Genomic DNA, 20,482 nt, shown 5'->3' with positions numbered 1-20,482 from the left:
TGCTTTCATAATATGGTTAATGATAAAATTCTATGCTTTTAAAATTTTGTTAAAATGTTTACATATAATGTAAAATGCCTTTATTACTCAGATCCAACTGCCTCATGCATAACAGCTCTTTAAAATGCAATGAAGAGAGAAACAACTTTCAGCGTATTTGCAGTAACACTTCTACAATTTTAATGCTAATGACGTTTCATTTACTCACTTGAACAATCAATAAAATTTTTGCACAGGCTCTTCTTGTTGAGAATGCAATGACAAAAGATCAAGCCAGGTACACCAAAACTCCCTTTAGCTAACAACAGCATTTTACATGTGAGTTTCTCCCTGTGGACCATGTGCAATAATATATATCCTCACTAAAGGCCAAAACCACCTCAAATGGCTCCTTTCAGTTAGGAGCAGCCGCAGCTCTACCAGATCTTCCATAATTAATGGGAGACTTGGCCTGTTGTGTGAAGGGAGAGTAGCAATTTTAAAGATGATCTTCATTTTAGCTGCCTGGAGAATATATTTAAAAAGTTGCAAATGAATTTTATTCAAACAAACAACACTAAAGTTTAATAAGCATCACCTTGACCAGCAATCTTGGCACCAGTTCCTGTACCAGCACTTAGAAGCTGTTTCCAAATTAGAAAGAAATTTGGGTTTTGGCCAGGGTCCCCTAACATGTACCCAGTGGAAGGTTCCTGCACCTTCTCAAAGGCTCCAATACATCAAGCACCTGTGCACTTTGGTATCTTAGTGTTGTCCAGCAGGGCAGTATCTGGAATTAGCACAATGAGAATGATGGAAGTTTCCTCAGTGGAAAGACCATGCTTGGTGATCTAAATGAGCTGTCCTTCAATTCCAGGTGTAGCGTAGCTAAAGCTGTTATTTCCTTCACACATCCTTGTCATGACTCCACCCTGGGGTTTGCAAATGACCCTCAGTCAGAGTTCTAGGAATTTAGAGACTGGTAATAGAAAACAATGGCTCCCCGGAGCAAAGGTATCTGTGGTTAGTATTTCTGGAGGCATTTGCATCATTGGTAAAAACATGGAAGTGAGGAAACCTGAATAATAATTAACAAAGATGCCCTCTGGTTAAACTGAAAGGATTCAACACTTGTTTATTGATGCAAGCAGAGGTCATTTAAGTATTTATAGAAATTATTTAATTCTTATTTCGTTTTTTTGTCTTTCTCTATCTTTTTGTATTCTTTATATGCACGATTGACCATTTTAGTTAGATTCCAATTTACTATCTGAATAACCTTAACTCACAGAATCCAGTACTCAACAAAGTCTAAAAAATGAGGCCCAGGAATGCTGCTGATTGTCATCTCCTTTGTAAGATTTGCAGCCTGAGCCACTATCCTGCAGAAAAAGACAATTTGCAGTTTTTGGTCTCTGTGTCTTTCACTTGTATTGTTTAAGTTTTTAATGTCCTTATTGTCACGTGCGGAGAGTAAAGAGCAAATCTTTCTTGCATGTGCTAATCAACTTGCAAAGATTGCCAAACCAACAATTTATTTAGATAAAGATAGTTTCACAAGCAAAACGCTATATCCCACATATGTATTGCTATATTTATTATCTTTGCTATATTTACACTGTAATGTATTTATTAATGTATTTATCATCCTTATTGTATGTACTTAACAGTATATTTATTACTAGTCTATTTGTCAGTTAATCAGTCTAGCCTTAAGCAATAAGAAATGTTGGCATTTTTTTGAGGAACCACAAATTTCAATTGAAAGTGAATTTAAATGCCACAACAGTTGAAATATATAACACAGATGTCATGGAAATGAATGCTGAGAGTAAAAATGTCTAACCCACTCCTGGAAACGGCACATTTAAAAATCAATCAGATTTTAAAGGTGACTGCAATAAATCTTGGAAAATAATAACTCCTAAAATAATCTGCAAAGTAGAAGCATCATGTTTATTTTGCTGCTGACATGCTACCCAATAGATAAAGTCACACTGTTCATCTTCCTATATTTACTTGTATATACTGAGAGAAAAATGGTGCTGTTTCTTGCTCATTTACTGAATATTAACATATTCACTCAAGCAGCATATGTAATAAAGGCCTCTGGGCCTGAATGTCATAAAAGGTAGACAATAGAAGAACTTTAATAGACACATTACTGGCTGAAATGATATATTTGAAGATTATGACACCTACTAAATGCAGCAGGCATCAAAAAATATTTCAGCTGCAGACAGTCATGGGATTTATGTTGTTCAGTAAAAAGCTAAGAGTGACTTGGTCATTACAGCTTCTGTCCTTTGCATATAAAAAGTAAACAGCAAACAATATTTTCTCATTGTCATAACATTAGAGCTATCCACTACCAGTAAGTATTAAGACAAAAATGTGTGCCAGATCATTATCCAGATGTTTCAAAATGATGTCATGTCTTGAATAACAACATTTCACAAAATGCATACCCAGTAACCAAATACTGAGTCCACTCAGCATACTGTGGTTGATGTAGGAAAAATCAAAAAGCTTGTACCTTTTTTCAATAATGCTTGGGTTGGCTGTCACCAACTGTGTCTTGGTTCCCACATCTTGAATGTATTCCTTGGACAAGGGTGGTAGGTTACACCTGAGCAAGCACAAAACAAAGGCAGGGAACAGAAAAAGTCAGGAAATGTGCTTTTGCATCCAGACATTTCTAAGTAACATAATAGACTTCAGAATATAAAACCATCATCTGAGAGTACAAAAGCACACCCATAAAAATAATTTCAGAATAATGGAAAAAGGCAACTAAATGATATGATAAGGAATTCATAATCATTAGCAGAGGTAACCTTTTCATTCTGCTTTGGGGCCTTTGTCTCTATTGTCCACCCAATAAGCCAGACTAAAAGTTAATTTCAATTTTACATCCATCTCCTCATCACATTTTTACTTTATTTAACCAAGTTAAATAGGATAGATAGATAGATAGATAGATAGATAGATAGATAGATAGATAGATAGATAGATAGATAGATAGATAGATAGATAGATAGATAGATAGATAGATAGATAGATAGATAGATAGATAGATAGATACTTTATTAATCCCAAGGGGAAATTCACATACTCCAGCAGCAGCATACCGATAAAGAAAATATTAAATTAAAGAGTGATAACAATGCAGATATAACAGACAATAACTTTGAATAATGTTAACGTTTACCCCCCTGGGTGGAATTGAAGAGTCGCATAGTGTGAGAGAGAAACAATCTCCTCAGTCTGTCAGTGGAGCAGGACAGTGACAGCAGTCTGTCGCTGAAGTTGCTCCTCTGTCTGGAGATGGTACTGTTCAGTGGATGCAGTGGATTCTCCATGATTGACAGGAGCCTGCTCAGTGCCCGTCGCTCTGCCACAGATGTTAAACTGTCCAGCTCCATGCCTACAATAGAGCCTGCCTTCCTCACCAGTTTGTCCAGGCGTGAGGCGTCCCTCTCCTTTATACTGCCTCTCCAGCACACCACCGCGTAGAAGAGGGCGCTCGCCACAACCGTCTGATAGAACATCTGCAGCATCTTATTGCAGATGTCGAAGGACGCCAGCCTTCTAAGGAAGTATAGTTGGCTCTGTCCTTTCTTACACAGAGCATCAGTATTGGCAGTCCAGTCCAATTTATCATCCAGCTGCACTCCCAGGTATTTATAGGTCGGCACCCTCTGCACACAGTCACCTCTGATGATCACAGAGTCCATGAGGGGTCTGGGCCTCCTAAAATCCACCACCAGCTCCTTGGTTTTGCTGGTGTTCAGGTGTAGGTGGTTTCAGTCGAACCATTTAACAAAGTCCTTGATTAGGTCCCTATACTCCTCCTCCTGCCCACTCCTGATGCAGCCCATGATAGCAGTGTTGTCAGGGAACTTTTGCACGTGGCAGGACTCCGAGTTGTATTGGAAGTCCGATGTATATAGGCTGAACAGGACCGGAGAAAGTACAGTCCCCTGTGGCGCTCCTATGTTGCTGACCACAATGTCAGACGTGCAGTTCCTGAGACGCACATACTGAGGTCTGTCTTTAAGATAGTCCACGATCCATGCCACCAGGTATGAATCTACTCCCATCTCTGTCAGTTTGACCCTAAGGAGAAAAGGTTGGATGGTGTTGAAGGTGCTAGAGAAGTCCAGAAACATAATTCTTACAGCACCACTGCCTCTGTCCAAGTGGGAGAGGGATCGGTGTAGCATGTAAATGATGGCATCCTCAGCTCCCACCTTCTCCTGGTATGCGAAATGCAGAGGGTCGAGGGCGAGATGAACCTGTGGCCTCAGGTGGTGAAGCAGCAGCCGCTCCATGATTTTCGTCACATGCGACGTCAGAGTGACAGGCCGGAAGTCATTCAGCTCACTAGGATGTGATACCTTTGGGACTCGGGTGATGCAAGATGTTTTCCAAAGCCTCGGGACTCTCCCCTGTTCCAGGCTCAGGTTGAAGATGCGCTGTAGAGGACTCCCCAGCTCCAATGCAGAGGCCTTCAGCAGTCGTGGCGATACTCCATCTGGACTCGCTGCTTTGCTGGCACAAAGTCTCCTCAGCTCTCTGCTTACCTAGGCTGCTGTAATTGTGGGTTGGGGTAAACTCTCTCCTATGCTGGTATCAGCAGAAGGATGGGTGGAGGGTGCAGTACTCCAAGGTGAGTGTGCGTTAGGGTGGTCAAACCTGTTAAAAAAGTTGTTCATCTGGTTTGCTCTCTCCACGTCTCTCTTGATGGTGGCACCCCGCTTCGAGCTGCAGCCAGTGATGATCTTCATCCCATCCAACACTTCATGCTGTTATTCTGCAACTACTCCTATTTCCCCGGGTGTTATAATCCACATACTGGGAGAAGGCAGGTAATGTTTTGTCCAGCGTTACATGGTTGAAGTCTCCAGCGATTAGCACAAGTGCCTCGGGGTGTTGTGTTTGTAATTTAGCCACATCGGAATGGATGATGTCACCCGCTATCTCCACGTCCGCCCGAGGAGGGATGTAAACAATAAGAACAATGACGTGTCCAAACTCTCTGGGCAAGTAATAGGGACGCAGACTTATGGCCAACAGTTCGATGTCCCTGCAGCAAGTGGAGATTTTAACGTTAACATGTCCAGAGTTGCACCATCTTGTAGTGACATAGAGAGCGAATCCTCCTCCTTTCTGCTTTCCGCAGGTATTTGTGTCTCTGTTCACTCTAACTGTGCTAAAACCGGGTAGCTCCACGTTAGCCTCCGGGATGTTAGTTGTTAGCCACGTTTCACTAAAACACAACAAACTGCATTCTCTGTAGGTCCTGACATTTTTCACCAGCGCAGCCAGTTCATCGATTTTATTTGGTAGTGAGTTCACATTTCCCAGGATCACAGAAGGCACCGAAGGTTTGTAGCGCCACTTTCTCGCAAGGCACTTAGCCTTTAGCTTAGTGCTGGCTCTGCTGCCACAATACGGCCTTCTTACCTCGTCAGGTAAATAGGGAACTACACCGGCGTGGGCATTTGTTCTCAGCGCTTGAAGTTGACTACTTGAATAGGCTAGTCTCGGCATGTAAAAATCCATGTCCAAGTAGTAAAAAGTGTCCAGGGAACGAATCCACATAAAAGAAAGTGGTAGGAGTTAACAGTGAAATAGAGAAAAAGGTAGAAAAATAAGGTCATACATGGAGCTGCTGGAATAGCTGCCACTCGTGGCGGTGCCTGAGTCATATACTCTAGATACTTTTGTTTAAATCTAGCTAATAGTTTGTATTCCCTCTCTTCAGTGGTGAATGTTTTCTTCAATGTTTTTATATTAAGATATCTAAACAATGACAAAAGGTCATTAATCAGCCTATTAGTTGTGTTTATTATGATGAAAAGCTGAAAAGCTGGACACTAATTATTTTAACTACCTATAATTTGAATATTATTGGCACAAAGCTTCTTACTGTGCAGGACACCCATAACACACACAGTCTTATAAAGGCAAACTGTATTATTAAATACTTCAGCCATTATGCAATGTCATTTTTTTCCTTCTTCCATTCTGTCAAACAGTTCAGGATCATTATAACTCGCTTCACCTGATTCAGGCACACTTTAATCCACAGATCAGAAGACTACTCAGTTTAAATATAAAATTAATATATACTGTAGGTACAGTATATATATATATATATATATATATATATATATATATATATATATATATATATTGTTGCACACGTGCATATGGGAGGCAGCTAAAGGGCTTGAATGACAGTAATTCCAAACCAGAGTGCACTGACCCTTTTTTCTCGCTTTTCTGCAGATTGTCCATGGGAAATTCTGCTTGGTCCTTGTAACATCAATTCTGGTTCTTCTATGGGGAAGACCTTTCCGGTTCCAGCCCCACTGATGTCTTTTCTGGGCCCGAGCCTATGGATGAAGACCCTCCCGTACCCGACCCCCCTGATGTCATTTCCTTTATTGGCCTTTAAAAGCCTCCACCTTTCCCCTATCTCCTCTTTTCTGTTTTGGAGTCCGATTTGTGCACATCAGTGCTATCACTTTTTCAACTTTGCAGCCAGGAAACAATATACGGATGGCTGCCCCAAACCTTGCTATGGCTCTTTGTCGAGTATGTGACAATATATCGTCTTCCCCATTCCCACGAGTACACAAAACAGTCCCAAGCACAATACAACACTTTTCTTTCTCCTTAACTCTTTTTAGCTCCTCTACTCTCCCTTCGGCAAGCTTTGTCTTCCTTCTCCCAACTCTGGCTTTCAGAGTAGTGGCAGTTTTATAACGCGCCCGGAAGTGCTCCAGGAGCTTGATCACTTATTTCCGGCAGCACTTCCAGATGTGACGGAAGATCTGCTCTATAGGGCTGAGCAGCAGCTACAGCACCCCCTGCCGGCGGCCATGGATCCCAAAAGGTCTGCACCAAACTCCAACTCCCATGAAGCCCTGTGGGAGTCCTAGGCACCGCTGCAACCCAGGGGGACTGCCATCTAGCTTTCTGAGGAAGGTACTGTCCTGACCAGGCATGCTTCCCTGGCCTAATACAAGGGTAAAAGGGAGAGACTGTCGGCCACTATATATATATAGTGTCACGCACGCGCGATTAGGGAGCCGCGGAATGACCCAAAACATGACGCGGAATCATATGATAGACGGGAATGGCGGGGTACTAACCTTTCTTTCTTTGTCTCTGCAGAAAGAAGAACGCACCGCTGCCATGAATCCACCTGAACACATGTAAACACAACAACACCTCCGCCTTCCCTCTGTCTCTACTCGATGACGTCAGCAATCCCATCATCCCTCACGATTCCTTCCCAGCAGTCCGTTCACCTATTTCCGGTCCCTCCAGATAAATGTTCCCCTCTCCGCCATCATGGCGGCTGTGTTATGAATGCCAACTCTGTACTATTTCTTGTACAAAAACTCAATTTTCTCTACAGTATACAGGGCCGGAAACCCCAAACCTTTATGTGCGTTGAGTCTTTTTTACAGTGGCGTAGTCGGCAGAATAGAAAAGTGTCCAAAAAATGTCGGAAGGACAGGACCTGAATGAAGCTTTGACCGAGATGGCATCCCAGATCCAAAGCTTACAAATAGCACATGCCGCGACGCAACGGGAGCTGGAGGAAACCAAGGCAGGACTAACTGCCACAGAATCGGTAAGACCGGAGCCCGCTCGACCTCTGCCTCCTCCAATGGTCCCGCTGTCGGACGCAGATGATATAGAGTCGTATTTGGGCATATTTGAGAGGACTTTTTTTTATTAAATAGCATGCAATAAGATGCTGCAGATGTTTTATCAGACAGTTGTGGCGAGCGCCCTCTTCTACGCGGTGGTGTGCTGGGGAGGCAGCATTAAGAAGAAAGACGCCTCACGCCTGGACAAACTGGTGAGGAAGGCAGGCTCTATTGTTGGCATGGAGCTGGACAGTTTAACATCTGTGGAATAGCGACGGGCGCTCAGCAGGCTCCTATCAATTATGAAGAATCCACTGCATCCACTAAATAGTATCATCGCAAGACAGAAGAGCAGCTTCAGTGACAGACTGCTGTCACTGTCCTGCTCCACTGACAGATTGAGGAGATCGTTCCTCCCCCAAACTATGCGACTCTTCAATTCCACCCGGGGGGGTAAACATTAACATTTAACATTATACAAAGTTATTGTCTGTTTTTTACCTGCATTATTATCAATCTTTAATTTAATATTGTTATTGTATCAGTATGCTGCTGCTGGAGTTTGTGAATTTCCCCTTGGGATTAATAAAGTATCTATCTATCTATCTATCTATCTATCTATCTATCTATCTATCTATCTATCTATCTATCTATCTATCTATCTATCTATCTATCTATCTATCTATCTATCTATCTATCTATCTATCTATCCATTTTGGCTCCTTACTTGAAGGGTGCCATGCAGCGGGCCTATTACGATCTCCGCGAATTATGACCTCCTAAAACCGGAGATCCTTAGCCGCTACGGCATCACCACTGACCAGCAGGCGAGTGAGTGGCGAACCTGGCAGTTCGACCCCGAACAACCTGCCCGAGCCCATGCTTTTGATTTCTGGGGAAAGATGGGTCGCTGGCTAAGGCCAGAAGGTCCCCAGGCTTGCCGAGTAGTGGAGCAGGTGGCGTGCGAGGGGTTAGTGAATGTGATGCCGGGATATCTCGCCCAGCAGGTCCGTAGACATCCTTATAAGGACATGAAAGGACTCCTAGAAGTCCTGGAGCGTCAGCTCATGGTCCACCGAACCGGGGGATCAGAAAAGCCGGCTCATGGTGCCCGACAGGGACGGGCCAGCCACCCCAAGCCCACCCGTCGCGCGGCAGAAGCTCCGGCGAAACCTCGAGAAAGACCGGGTCCGCCACGCTGTTTCAATTGTGGGGACCTCGGTCACCTGTTGCCTGCCTGTCCTATGTACCAACAAGAACCCATGGACTGCACTTGGGCCACTTCGGTACTGTGCTCTGTCAAACCCTCTGGCTATTCCTAATACGGGAGTGGTTCTAGTTAATGGTTATTCTGTACTTGCTTTGTTTGATTCCGGCAGTAACATAACCATTGTTGCTCGCCGTTATGTTCTACCGCAACAATGGCTAAATCAACATGTAAGTGTAACTTGTGTACATGGGGAGACCAAGTCATATAGGTCCGCGAAATGCTATATTTCCTGGAAAGTTGGCCCGACTCAATTATCCATTACTTTTCCAGTAATTTTAGGACATGACTGGTCATATAATAAAAGCGGTAGATGGGAAACCACTCCTGGGGCCAAATTGGGTCTTGTTATGGGTGGGCGAGGTGCCATCCCCGCGGCTCCCACGCCGTGCACACAGGCGAACAATGATGACGTCAGTGACCGGGGGGAAGATTCTCTGGCATCGGACCTTGACCTGGAAGACGACCCGGACGAGGGCTCGAGCCAGAGAGCCAATAGCGCTCCCGAGCATGCAGACCCTTTAGACTCTATGAATATTCACTTCAGATCTACTTGCGTCATTTAAAAGAGAACAATGGAACGATGATTCCCTGAAGTTTGCCCGGAATGCAATTGTTTCAGTAGATGGCCAGTTGTCAGACAGTTCCTTACCACCGGAGCCCTACTTTGTGTTAGAAAACGATCTGCTATATCGGGTCGCGAATCACGAAGGCAGAGTGTGGAAGTTGTTGTTAGTACCGCAAACTTTCCGGCGGGAGGTCTGTGAACTAGCACACTCCCACCTCCTGGGTGCCCATCTAGGAACCGAAAAGACACTGGAGCGAATCAAACTGCGTTTCTATTGGCCGGGAATAAATGAGGAGGTCCGCCGGTTCTGTCAGACCCGCCAGATACCTAGGAAGGACCGCGCTCCTCTGGTTCCTATTCCTCTTATAGATATTCCCTTTGAAAGGATCGGTATAGATCTTGTTGGACTCCTGGAACCTTCAAACCGTGGCCAGAAATATATATTGGTCATGGTTGATTATGCGACCCGGTATCCAGAGGTGGTGCCATTACGCTCCGCTAATTCAAAGAATATCGCACGGGAATTAGTCAAGCTTTTTTCGAGAGTGGGAATACCTAAAGAAGTCCTCACGGACCAAGGTACTCCCTTTACTTCGGATACGTTCAGGGAGGTGGCTAAGTTACTCCGTATTAAACATCTGAAAACGTCTTTCTATCACTCGCAAACCGACGGATTGGTAAAGTGTTTTAATCAGACGCTTAAGCAGATGTTACGCAAGGTAGTCAGCGCGGACAGTAGAAACTGGGACGAGCTTTTGCCTTTCGTGCTCTTTGCTTACCGGGAGGTGCCACAAGCCTCCACGGGTTTCTCCCCTTTTGAGCTCCTATATGGATGCCAACCCTGGGGACTTTTGGACATTCTAAAGGAAGGCTGGGAAGCGGAGGATCGACCCAGCACTAATGTTTTGGAGTACATCGTGCAACTGCTTGATAGGATGAATAAGATTCGGCCTATCCTAAAGGACCATATGGTTCGTGCTCAAACAGCGCAAGCCCGGTGTTACAATGGGAACGCTGTCCTCAAGGAATTCCACCCCGGGGACCGCGTGATGGTGCTCGTGCCCACATCCCACTCCAAATTACTGGCTCATTGGCAGGGCCCATATGAGGTAAAGGAGCGAAAGGGGCTGGTAGACTATTTGGTGAAACAACCGAATCGTTGGCCGAGCGAGAGGGTGTACCATGTGAACTTACTAAAGCCATGGAGAGACCGGGATGAGGCTCCGCCCTCCAGTACAGCCCTCTCCCTTTTCGCAGAAAAACCAGCCCTTAAACTCGGTCCAGACCAAACATCCCTCCAACGGCAGGAGCTGGAACAAGCAATCCGGGCTGTCCCCGAAGTGGTTAGCGAGTCACCCGGCCGTACTTCGCTGATTGAGCACGACATCATTACTGAGCCGGGGGTGGTAGTCAGGGAAAGACCCTATTGCCTCCCGGAGGCAAAACCTGCAGAGGTGGAGCTTGAAATCCAGCGGATGTTGGACATGGATATCATTAAGGAGAGTTATAGTCCCTGGTCCAGTCCTATCGTCCTTATTTCTAAACCAGATGGTTCCTGGAGATTCTGCAATGACTTCAGACGTCTGAACCAGGTCTCCAAGTTCGATGCCTATCCCATGCCTAGGGTGGATGACCTACTGGAGCACTTGGGTAAGGCACAATACTTCACTACATTGGACATGACTAAAGGGTACTGGCAAATTCCCTTAACGGCATCCGCAAAGGAGAAAACAGCGTTTAGTACCCCTAGTGGACATTGGCAGTATAAGGTCCTCCCATTTGGACTGCACGGGGCCCCCGCGACCTTCCAGCGTCTGGTAGACAGAATCCTCCGGCCCCACCAGCCCTACTGTGCCGCCTACTTGGATGACGTGGTCATTTATTCCGGCACCTGGGAGGAACATATACTGCAGGTGTACGCCATCCTCGCAACACTAGCGAAGGCCGGTCTCCGCATCAATCCCCGGAAGTGTTTCTTCGGCTTGATGGAGGCCAAATATTTAGGCTGCCTAGTGGGGCCGGGACAGGTGAAACCACAATGTTCTAAAATAAAAGACATCCTTGAATGGCCCCGTCCGAATACCAAGAAACAGGTGGAAGCCTTCTTGGGGTTAGTGGGGTACTACCGCCGGTTTGTTCCCCGTTTCTCTGAAAGGGTAGCACCCTTGACAAACCTCACAAAGAAAGGGGCTCCTGTATATGTGGTATGGAACAATAAAGCGGAACAAGCATTCAGTGACCTAAAGAAGGCCCTGACCTCGGCACCTATATTACACGCTCCTGACTTCTCTTTGCCCTTTATCCTCTAGACCAACGCTTCGGACACAGGCTTGGGTGCCGTGCTGAGCCAAAGCGTCAATGGTGCCGAGCACCCCATAATATACCTGAGTCGGAAACTGTTGGACCGAGAGAATAGGTACGTGGCAGTGGAGAGGGAGGCCTTGGCCATAAAGTGGGCGGTGACTCATCTGCTAGGTCGAGAGTTCACCCTAGTGACAGACCATGCTGCCCTCCAGTGGATGGCCCTGCACAAGGAGTCGAACCCCCGAGTCCCCAGGTGGTTCTTGGACCTGCAGCCCTATAAGTTTACCGTCACTTATTGCCGGGGTCCCCTTCAAGCCAATGCTGATGCCCTCTCCCGGGTTCACGACCTCTCGGTTCGGTCCGCCCGACCCAATGGGTCTGGGCTGAGGGGGGGTAATGTCACGCATGCGCGATTAGGGAGCCACGGAATGACCCAAAACGTGACGCGAAATCATATGTCAGACGGGAATGGTGGGGTACTAACCTTTCTCTCTTTGTCTCTGCAGAAAGAAGAACGCACCGCCGCCATGAATTCACCTGAACACATGTAAACACAACAACACTTCCGCCTTCCCTCTGTCTCTACCCGATGACGTCAGCAATCCCATCATCCATCACGATTCCTTCCCAGCAGTCCGTTCACCTATTTCCGGTCCCTCCAGATAAATGTTCCCCTCTCCGCCATCATGGCGGCTGTGTTATGAATGCCAACTCTGTACTATTTCATGTACAAAAACTCAATTTTCTCGGCGGCTGGGGCCCTTACACAGGAGGGACGCCGCAACAATGGAATGGACTGGGGGAGAGAGCTTTTTCAGGACATTTTCTCCCCTGGACTGTTATCGGGCAACTCCCTTGGATTGCAGCAGGGTCACGGGTTTGGAGCATGGAAGCTCAATCCTGCTGGGGCACTTGGACATTTGCTGGGCTCTGTTTGGCAGCACTTCCACCACACCGGGAGGTGTCCCCGGAAAATGGTTGTTGGACACCTGGAGTTCCTCCAGGAACTTGTGTCTCTGCCTGTCTCTGTCGGCTTATGGACGGCTGTATGCGCCCAGGCTTCACTATATATATATATATATATATATATATATATATATGCTAAGGTCTGTCTCTTTTTCATTAGTGGTGAACTAATGGAAGTAGAACTTTGATCTTGATTAACTGAAAGTTTATGACCTGATATGCTCTAGAAATGTAAAAAAAATTAAGGTAGCAGCAACCTGGTGGCCATGACCTGTGATCGTGTGTTTACTGCTAAGTGATCAACAAACAAAGTGATATCCAACATAATGGCAAGAAAGCAAATGAACAGCAGCAACATCCGCTGATCATCAAGCACACTACACAAGGTAATTACACAGCAAATGCAGAAAATGACCAGACCTTATCCACACCTCCACCTATCCAATTAAGGGTCCCTGAACCCTCCACCATTACAAATTGTCGTACTTTCAATGGCAATTGGAATTCAACACAAGTTTTTTTTTTAAATCAGCTCAACATAAATAGTTAAAATTCTAGTGTGCAACTTTCATGTTGCATTACCCTTTCACTTTCACCATGTTTGACATAAAATTGCCAGGTTTTATACTATATTAATATGATTAAGTTAACAACAAAATGTTTATGAAAGCAAGAAAATTAGAAAATTTGCACTTTCACTTTTAAGTCACTGAATTGTGACACATTTTATCGTATTTACAATAATCTGTTTAACCAATATAAATAACATTTGGATATTGCCTTCTGAAAATTTTTAATGCATTGGCCATGACCTTTCGAATCACCACAGCTGAGTTTGACTACACTGTTTTCAATACAAAAAAATTGTGGTGTTGGCCACAACTGAAACTGTGACCAATGTGCAATGAGGCAGCAACAGGAAGAACACTACAAAAATGGTGCTATTTATATAAACTACAGTATTTAAACATAGTGAAATATTAAAAAACTGATGGCACAGAATAGCTCTATATATAAATAAAGATATGAAAATATTAAGGACAGTAGCAGAACTACAAAATTAACTGAAAATACTGCACTGAACAGATACAATAACAATTTTTTCACAAGTATTACACAAGTTACTCCACAGCTATTTCAACTACTATCAATCGTTGAGACCAAATTAGCCTAGAAAAGACTAAAGTTTTTAATATTTTAGTCAAAGATGACATTCTATTTTGGAAAATAAAAATAAAAAGGTACAGATAATTGTTTAATATTTATATTTTACACCTAGATGTAGTTTCAATAAAACAATAATTCTTTCTACCTTTATATGTTTATTTAAAAAAGGACCTGGCTTTGTTTTCCCTCAAGACAAATGAATGAATAAATGAATGGATGCACATACACTGGTTTACAGTTGTGCAGTTCCAGTATTTTGTAAAAATCGTACCCAGCAGCATTTATTTGAAAAGCTTGTTTACCGCATGATGAAATCAGCCTTATCGATGTGCTTTCCACAACCGCTGTTCTTCAGGATCCCACCATTGCCAACCACTGCACACTTCTTTAAGGCCTGCTGCAGCGGGGTCTCCTAGCAACAGAAATCAGGGCAGTTCATTTATTAGGGAGAACACACACAGACATGCACATTAATAGCTTCAGTAGACTGGAATCACACATATGGGTCAATTCTAGGGTGAATTGAAAAAATTAAGTAAGGAATGCCCTGCACAAATATTAAATATATTCAATTAGCTAAACTGTAGTCACCCAGATATTCTTTAGAGAGATCCAAGACTAAAATTGCGTTTATAAATATCAGTACATGTATTACTGTGAAACACCTATGGTTTGCAGTGGAACAAAGAAATGAGCTCTACTAGATTTACATTTTACATTAAATTAAAGAGTATAAAAATGCAATTTTAATTTGGTTAAAATCTTTACTATTCATAATTATTTGTTCAACTAAGCTAGAGCAAAAATTATTTTCCTCAGGGATCCTCATTATACATTTCCTTTCTAATGAATTTAGCCATTTCAACTAAATATAGAAATTAACAATATTAACTTTACAACATCAGTTAACAGGCAATTCTGAAAATGCATATTAGAATTGTATGAAAAGCTGAATATAATAATTTTAGTATCCAGTATAGTGTATACACTATATATAACAAATTAAACAGGCAGAATTAAATATGGTACTTTTATCTTGAAGCACATGGAAAGACAGCTAGAAATGAGTCTAAAGTATTACTAGAAACATTATCTATTATTTAATAAAAAGTGATAAATTACCAGCATGCAACAATGCAAGCTCTGTTTTATGTTTTTAACTTGCTTCACATTTCTCTAGTGCAAAATGGACATTGCTAGGTTATAGAAACATGAATGGAGATAGATGACTCTCACTCTGACTCAACCTCAGCCAGGTCAGCAGTCTGACTTAAGTTTCTTTTCACTGACCAAAATACATTAATATTTAAAATAAATGCAAAATTTTGGAATCATATGTTTCACTACAACATTTTTTTTATTCTGGTTTGTGCTATACATTTACCACAGAGTATATTCCTTGCATGGGACAATAATGATCCTATCTATCTATCTATCTATCTATCTATCTATCTATCTATCTATCTATCTATCTATCTATCTATCTATCTATCTATCTATCTATCTATCTATCTATCTATCTATCTATCTATCTATCTATCTAAAATTATATGTGTGTCTGTTGTCTGTCTGTCTGTTTCTACATCACATTGAAACCACTAGACCTATTTCTTCAAAGCTTTACAGTTATTCCTGGTATAGTCTAACTTAAAAAATAGGTAAATAAAATGTTTTATTTTCTTAGTATAAATATCTAAAAAAACAAAAACAAAAAAAACTTTTTCTGGAACTTCACACCTAATCTCCAGAAGTCACAATATCAATGTCAACCCATTTCATTCTTTTTTGAATGCTCATTTTATGACAAACAATAAGGGCCCTATTCAATATTGTCTGAGGTAAATAATAAGCAAGCAAATGGAATAACAGAAGTGTTTTGAGACAATGGGAGTGAGGGGGAGATCAATTCGTGATGACCTGCCAGCATCGCTGCTCAGGGAGGAGGAAGCTGTGTTTGCTGCTCGACCCTCATTTGTCTCTTATTGATTGAGTTGTACGTTATGGTTGTGGTGCATTCTACATGCTCTATAACATTACAGTATTATTACTTAACTATTGAGATAATTATTATTATTGTTCTACAAATTATTCTTGGCTCCAAAATTATTTCTTTTTCAAAATCTTACACTTAGTTTTATGGTAAAATTTCATAAGGACTTAACACACTCAGAAATTATTCTATTATTTTCTGTTCTAAATAATACTAAAAACATACATGTCTTTCTACATTGTACTTCAATGCAGACATAGGTGTTAGTTCTGCTTTTTATTAATTTTGTTCATGTAACATACATTTTATCATTCTGTTGGGTGAAGCCAGGTAGAACAGCTAGTAAATCTGTAATTTTAGTTTGCTATATTACATTCCATATTTGACTTGTCAAAATCACTACGGTGTTTTAAACTGCAGTTATGCAACAATTTTTGTAAGAAACATTCAGGTTCTTATGAATGTCCATTACTTTACCACTTTTTTCTAACGTTTATAGTCTTGTAATCCTTAAATATCTGTTAAATGATTGTTTTCAAGAACTGCCAAAGCACTGCTTAAATAACTAAATGCTACCAGTATAATAGTAGTTATAAACCTTTGTTAATTGTTGTTTAGAGTTCACTGCTAATAAGATGGAATCGATATCAGTTGCACATCATTTGACTGTGTTATTTCCCCCTCCTTCTCCTGAGGTCAGTCTCAAAACTTTATTAACCACATCAGCAGTTTCCACCAACATCTCAGGTTTAAAGTCAAGTTGGATATATTTCTCTCCACTGACATTCTAGGGCTTAAGAAATTCAATTTACCAGTTACACTGTCAGACATCACTGTCTTCTTTACAAATTTTCTATCCTATCCATGCTAAAACTATTTTTTATTGTCACAATTCCTCTGATTCTTTCACCGCTGTCTCTATTAACCTAATTTCCAGGAAGTGTTTCTCTTGACGTTGTTGACTGGGAAGTTAGAAGCAGACCCCCTTAATATTCATACACAGGAAAGTACCAGGAATGGTTAGGGTTATTTATTTATTCTGCCTTTTTGATGGCAATATACTGTGTCTCATGGACCCAACGTCCTGGGTTTAAACCCCACATTGATTCACTGTACAGGGTTTGCATATTCTCACACTGTCTGCATGTTACTCCAAGTTTTCTTCCCGCATCCTGAAAGATGTAAATTTTAGGTTAACTGGCAATTCCACACTGGCCCTGTGGGTGTGTGTTGGTGGGACATGCAATGAGCTGGCACCCTGGCTGATTCCTGCCTTGTGCCTAGCAAAACCAAAATAAGCTCCAACCACTGTGTCCCGGAATTTGATTAAAATGAAATAGTTTGAGAATGTTACGTCTCTTTCTCAGACCATTAAACTTAATATTCTGTCCTGTGCCTTGACCATACAAAACAGCCTTTTCTCCTAACGCACCAATGAACTTTCACTTCTGACAACAATCCTTTACAATCTAAAGCCAAATTTCACACTAGACAATTGTAACTAAGAAAGGAGCTAATACACTACATATGCATAATTATATCTCTAATGACATGGTTATAATAGGTCTATTTAGACTTTTTAATATCTCACAACGGGCCTCCTTTTTACTTTAAGAAAGAGTTCTTCAATGTACATGTTGGAAACAGGGAAATGCCTTCAGAATCACTTCAGGGAACATGGCAGAACAATCCAGCAAGTCTACAACAGACAATTTTGTTGTCTAATTTTACTTGATCACAAGAGCTGGAAAAATCAGCTGAAGTAATCCTTATTTTCAGTTAAACTCGGCTCACGCATTCCTCCAGTGCTGAACAACCTTTTGACCTCATGATTTATCTTCTTCAATAGCTGTCCTTCACTCACTCTGCTTTACATTTTTCATCTGCTCTGGCTTCCTTTTCCCACCACTCACCTCCTACTCATGTGTATATTTTGTCTGCTTGATGTATTATAAAACAGTTATCAAAAAAATATTGACTATTGTCTATTGCAAAGCTGTAGGATGTGCAATATTCTGAATTTTAGTGTTATGGAAGAATACAGAGTTTTTTCTCATTTCCATTGATTGTTCTCACTACATACACATAATTCTGCACATACTGCATACTGCTTTGATATTGGAAAGAATATATTGAATATACTACATAAATAAAATGAACGAGCAAATTTATTGATTTTGTTTTTATTTGAAAAAACAGTATAGTCCTAAGGTAAGTGCTGACCTTGGAGGCCCTAGTGGTTAGTGAGAATATCTTAGAATAGCTAAGACAGGAAAGTGATCTGCCCTGGGTTAACCCCAAGAAGTGCTATGGAGTCTCAACAGACAGAGGAGACATACATCAAAGATGGAGAGCTAACAAGAATGGTTCACTGGTGAATGTTTGGGCTTTGTTGAAAGTTACCAGGAAAAGTACATGAAACTATTTAAAAACTGAAGCAATGTAATCTAGGCTGTTCTTAGAAAGGAAAGGGAAATGTGAACCTTTAGTGAAGTGACTAACAGGACAGCTGAAACAAACATGTCAAGAAACTTGAGGACCTCAGAGGGACAAGCTCCCCTCTCAGGAGGGACCACTGAAAGTGTCATATAGAATTTTGTTCTTTTCTTTGGCTGTACACACAGTCGGTTAGAATTATCCATAGCTATATGGCTTCAATGATAAGGATCATTGAGATTTAACAGGAATGGAGGTGTTAAAGACTGTTGCAGAGCAACTGCAGTATTAATGCACCTCCTCAGTGTTGCATACAATGTTTGGACAGTACATGTGGCCATTACAACATCCCCTGGGATACCTATGCGACTTCATCCAGTAGTCAAACTTCTAAGCAGGCAAACGTAATTCAGATTCCACCATAGCTATAAAACATAAAATGACAAGGAAAGGCCCATACCTTTATGAAGAGGGAGTAGGTGTCATTGTTGACTGAGAGAGAATGAAAGAACTCGCCATCATACCAAAGGGTGGAGCCCAGTGGGGTGTTTTGTTTGGTCACAGCAAAGAGGTTCTTGGGGTCACAGCACTCCTCTAACTGCTTCCTAAAACAGATGAAAATCATCACACAAGTTAGCAGACTACCAAGTGACATCTGCCCCTATGTATAAAGAAAATATGTGTGAGTACACTTGTTTTTAAGTACTGTACGCCAGTCAGGGAAAGAGGATCAGGGTGACATTCACCAGTGGTGCTGTTCATTAGTGTAGTCCTAAATTTGGATTTGTAAAAGCAACAGAAACAGAAGAAACAAAGTACAGTAGCAGGTAGTAGTTATCTGTGCTAATGATGACAGCTGTAATTACTGCAACACTTTTGTTCGTTTTGTACCTTCAGAAATTAACATAATAATAAAATAAGCATGAAAAGAGAGACTATATGTCAATAAAAGTGTTTCTTTTATTCGTAAAGCCATTTTATCATGTACCTGACTGAAACCTAATACAAAAAATCATTCCTAAAATGTATTAATCCACTGAAATCTATAGGTGTCAGTATTATATGCCAGACAAGGGTTCACCCTTTGTGGTGTGCCAGCCCATTACAGAGCCCACCCTTCTTCAGACAAGTCCAACTAAAAATTGCCAGTTACCACAACTGCACACTTTTTGGATATGGAATTCAAGTAGGAATATCCAGAGGGAGACTCAAGCAAACATGGGGAAAACATGCACCCAATTTGACAGTGGGATGATAGATCCACGAGATGGCAATACTAACTAATGCACCACTAACTATTAGAAAACACTTAAAATATAACCAAATTGTTTTTGAATAAAATCACCATTTTCCTACAGAGTGCTATAACCTAAATATCTAAAACATACTAACAGCAACTACAAGAAAATGCAGAGATCTGAAAGTGTTGCACCTTAACTGCCACAATCATTCATGTTCAACAACTATAGCAGAAGTGCTGTGACATTTTGATGCACTGATTAAATTATGTTACTCTGTGTAAAGTTTCTTAGCTGGAAAAGTGTGGGAGATTCCTATGTTGGGGGTTCAATAATAATGCTGTTACAAGAACTTGAATCCCAGTTTTGATTTAAGTTGTGTCCCATTTCTGAATCAAGTCGGGAGTATTTTTTGTGAAGATTTCCTAGATTTAATGCTTCTTCCTCTTTGCATTCTCAAACCCACAACTGTATGTGGATGGTAATGTCTGAATGCATTATGTAATGGAGTGATGTCTCAGTTAGGGAGACACTATCGCTGGTAAGATCCAGAACCACTTATAAACTTATTACAAGAAATTGCAAGAAACATGCCAGGCATCACCATTATTTACAAACAAAATAGATATGTATATTCTGGGTTGTCATATACTGTGCCACATGTCTATCAACTACATTTAGTAATTTGTCTAGTCAGGTTTGAGAAAAGGTTTCACACAATAGCAGGACATCTGACTTTTCTTGTCCCTTACAATTGAGACAATAATGTATGGATTCTTTCAAATACCATGCCTACCATACCATACTTACTACATACCATTCTTCTCAGTCTAGACTTTTTAATCTATTATTTAGACTCTGTCAATAAAGAAGAAATTGGTTTTGAAAAATAAA

The 20,482-nt window shown here is 41.6% G+C and overlaps 1 protein-coding gene across 1 annotated transcript in view; it reads right to left on the bottom strand.

Annotated features, from left to right (window-relative positions):
* st8sia1 (ST8 alpha-N-acetyl-neuraminide alpha-2,8-sialyltransferase 1) overlaps window positions 1-20,482 on the bottom strand; it is a 112,461-nt gene that overhangs the window by 45,113 nt on the left and 46,866 nt on the right. Inside the window, exons 2-4 of the mRNA XM_028815784.2 lie at window positions 18,811-18,955; window positions 14,227-14,336; window positions 2,516-2,608 (exon numbers count right to left, since the gene is read on the bottom strand). Of these exons, the coding sequence (XP_028671617.1) occupies window positions 2,516-2,608; window positions 14,227-14,336; window positions 18,811-18,955 (348 nt within the window). The remainder of the gene's footprint in view (window positions 1-2,515; window positions 2,609-14,226; window positions 14,337-18,810; window positions 18,956-20,482) is intronic.

The sequence above is a fragment of the Erpetoichthys calabaricus genome, chromosome 1 (assembly GCF_900747795.2).
Source record: "Erpetoichthys calabaricus chromosome 1, fErpCal1.3, whole genome shotgun sequence".
In the NCBI taxonomy this organism is placed as follows: Eukaryota; Metazoa; Chordata; class Cladistia; order Polypteriformes; family Polypteridae; genus Erpetoichthys; species Erpetoichthys calabaricus.
Note: the sequence above shows the minus strand (reverse complement) of the source record. Positions and strands in the feature narration are given on the sequence as shown.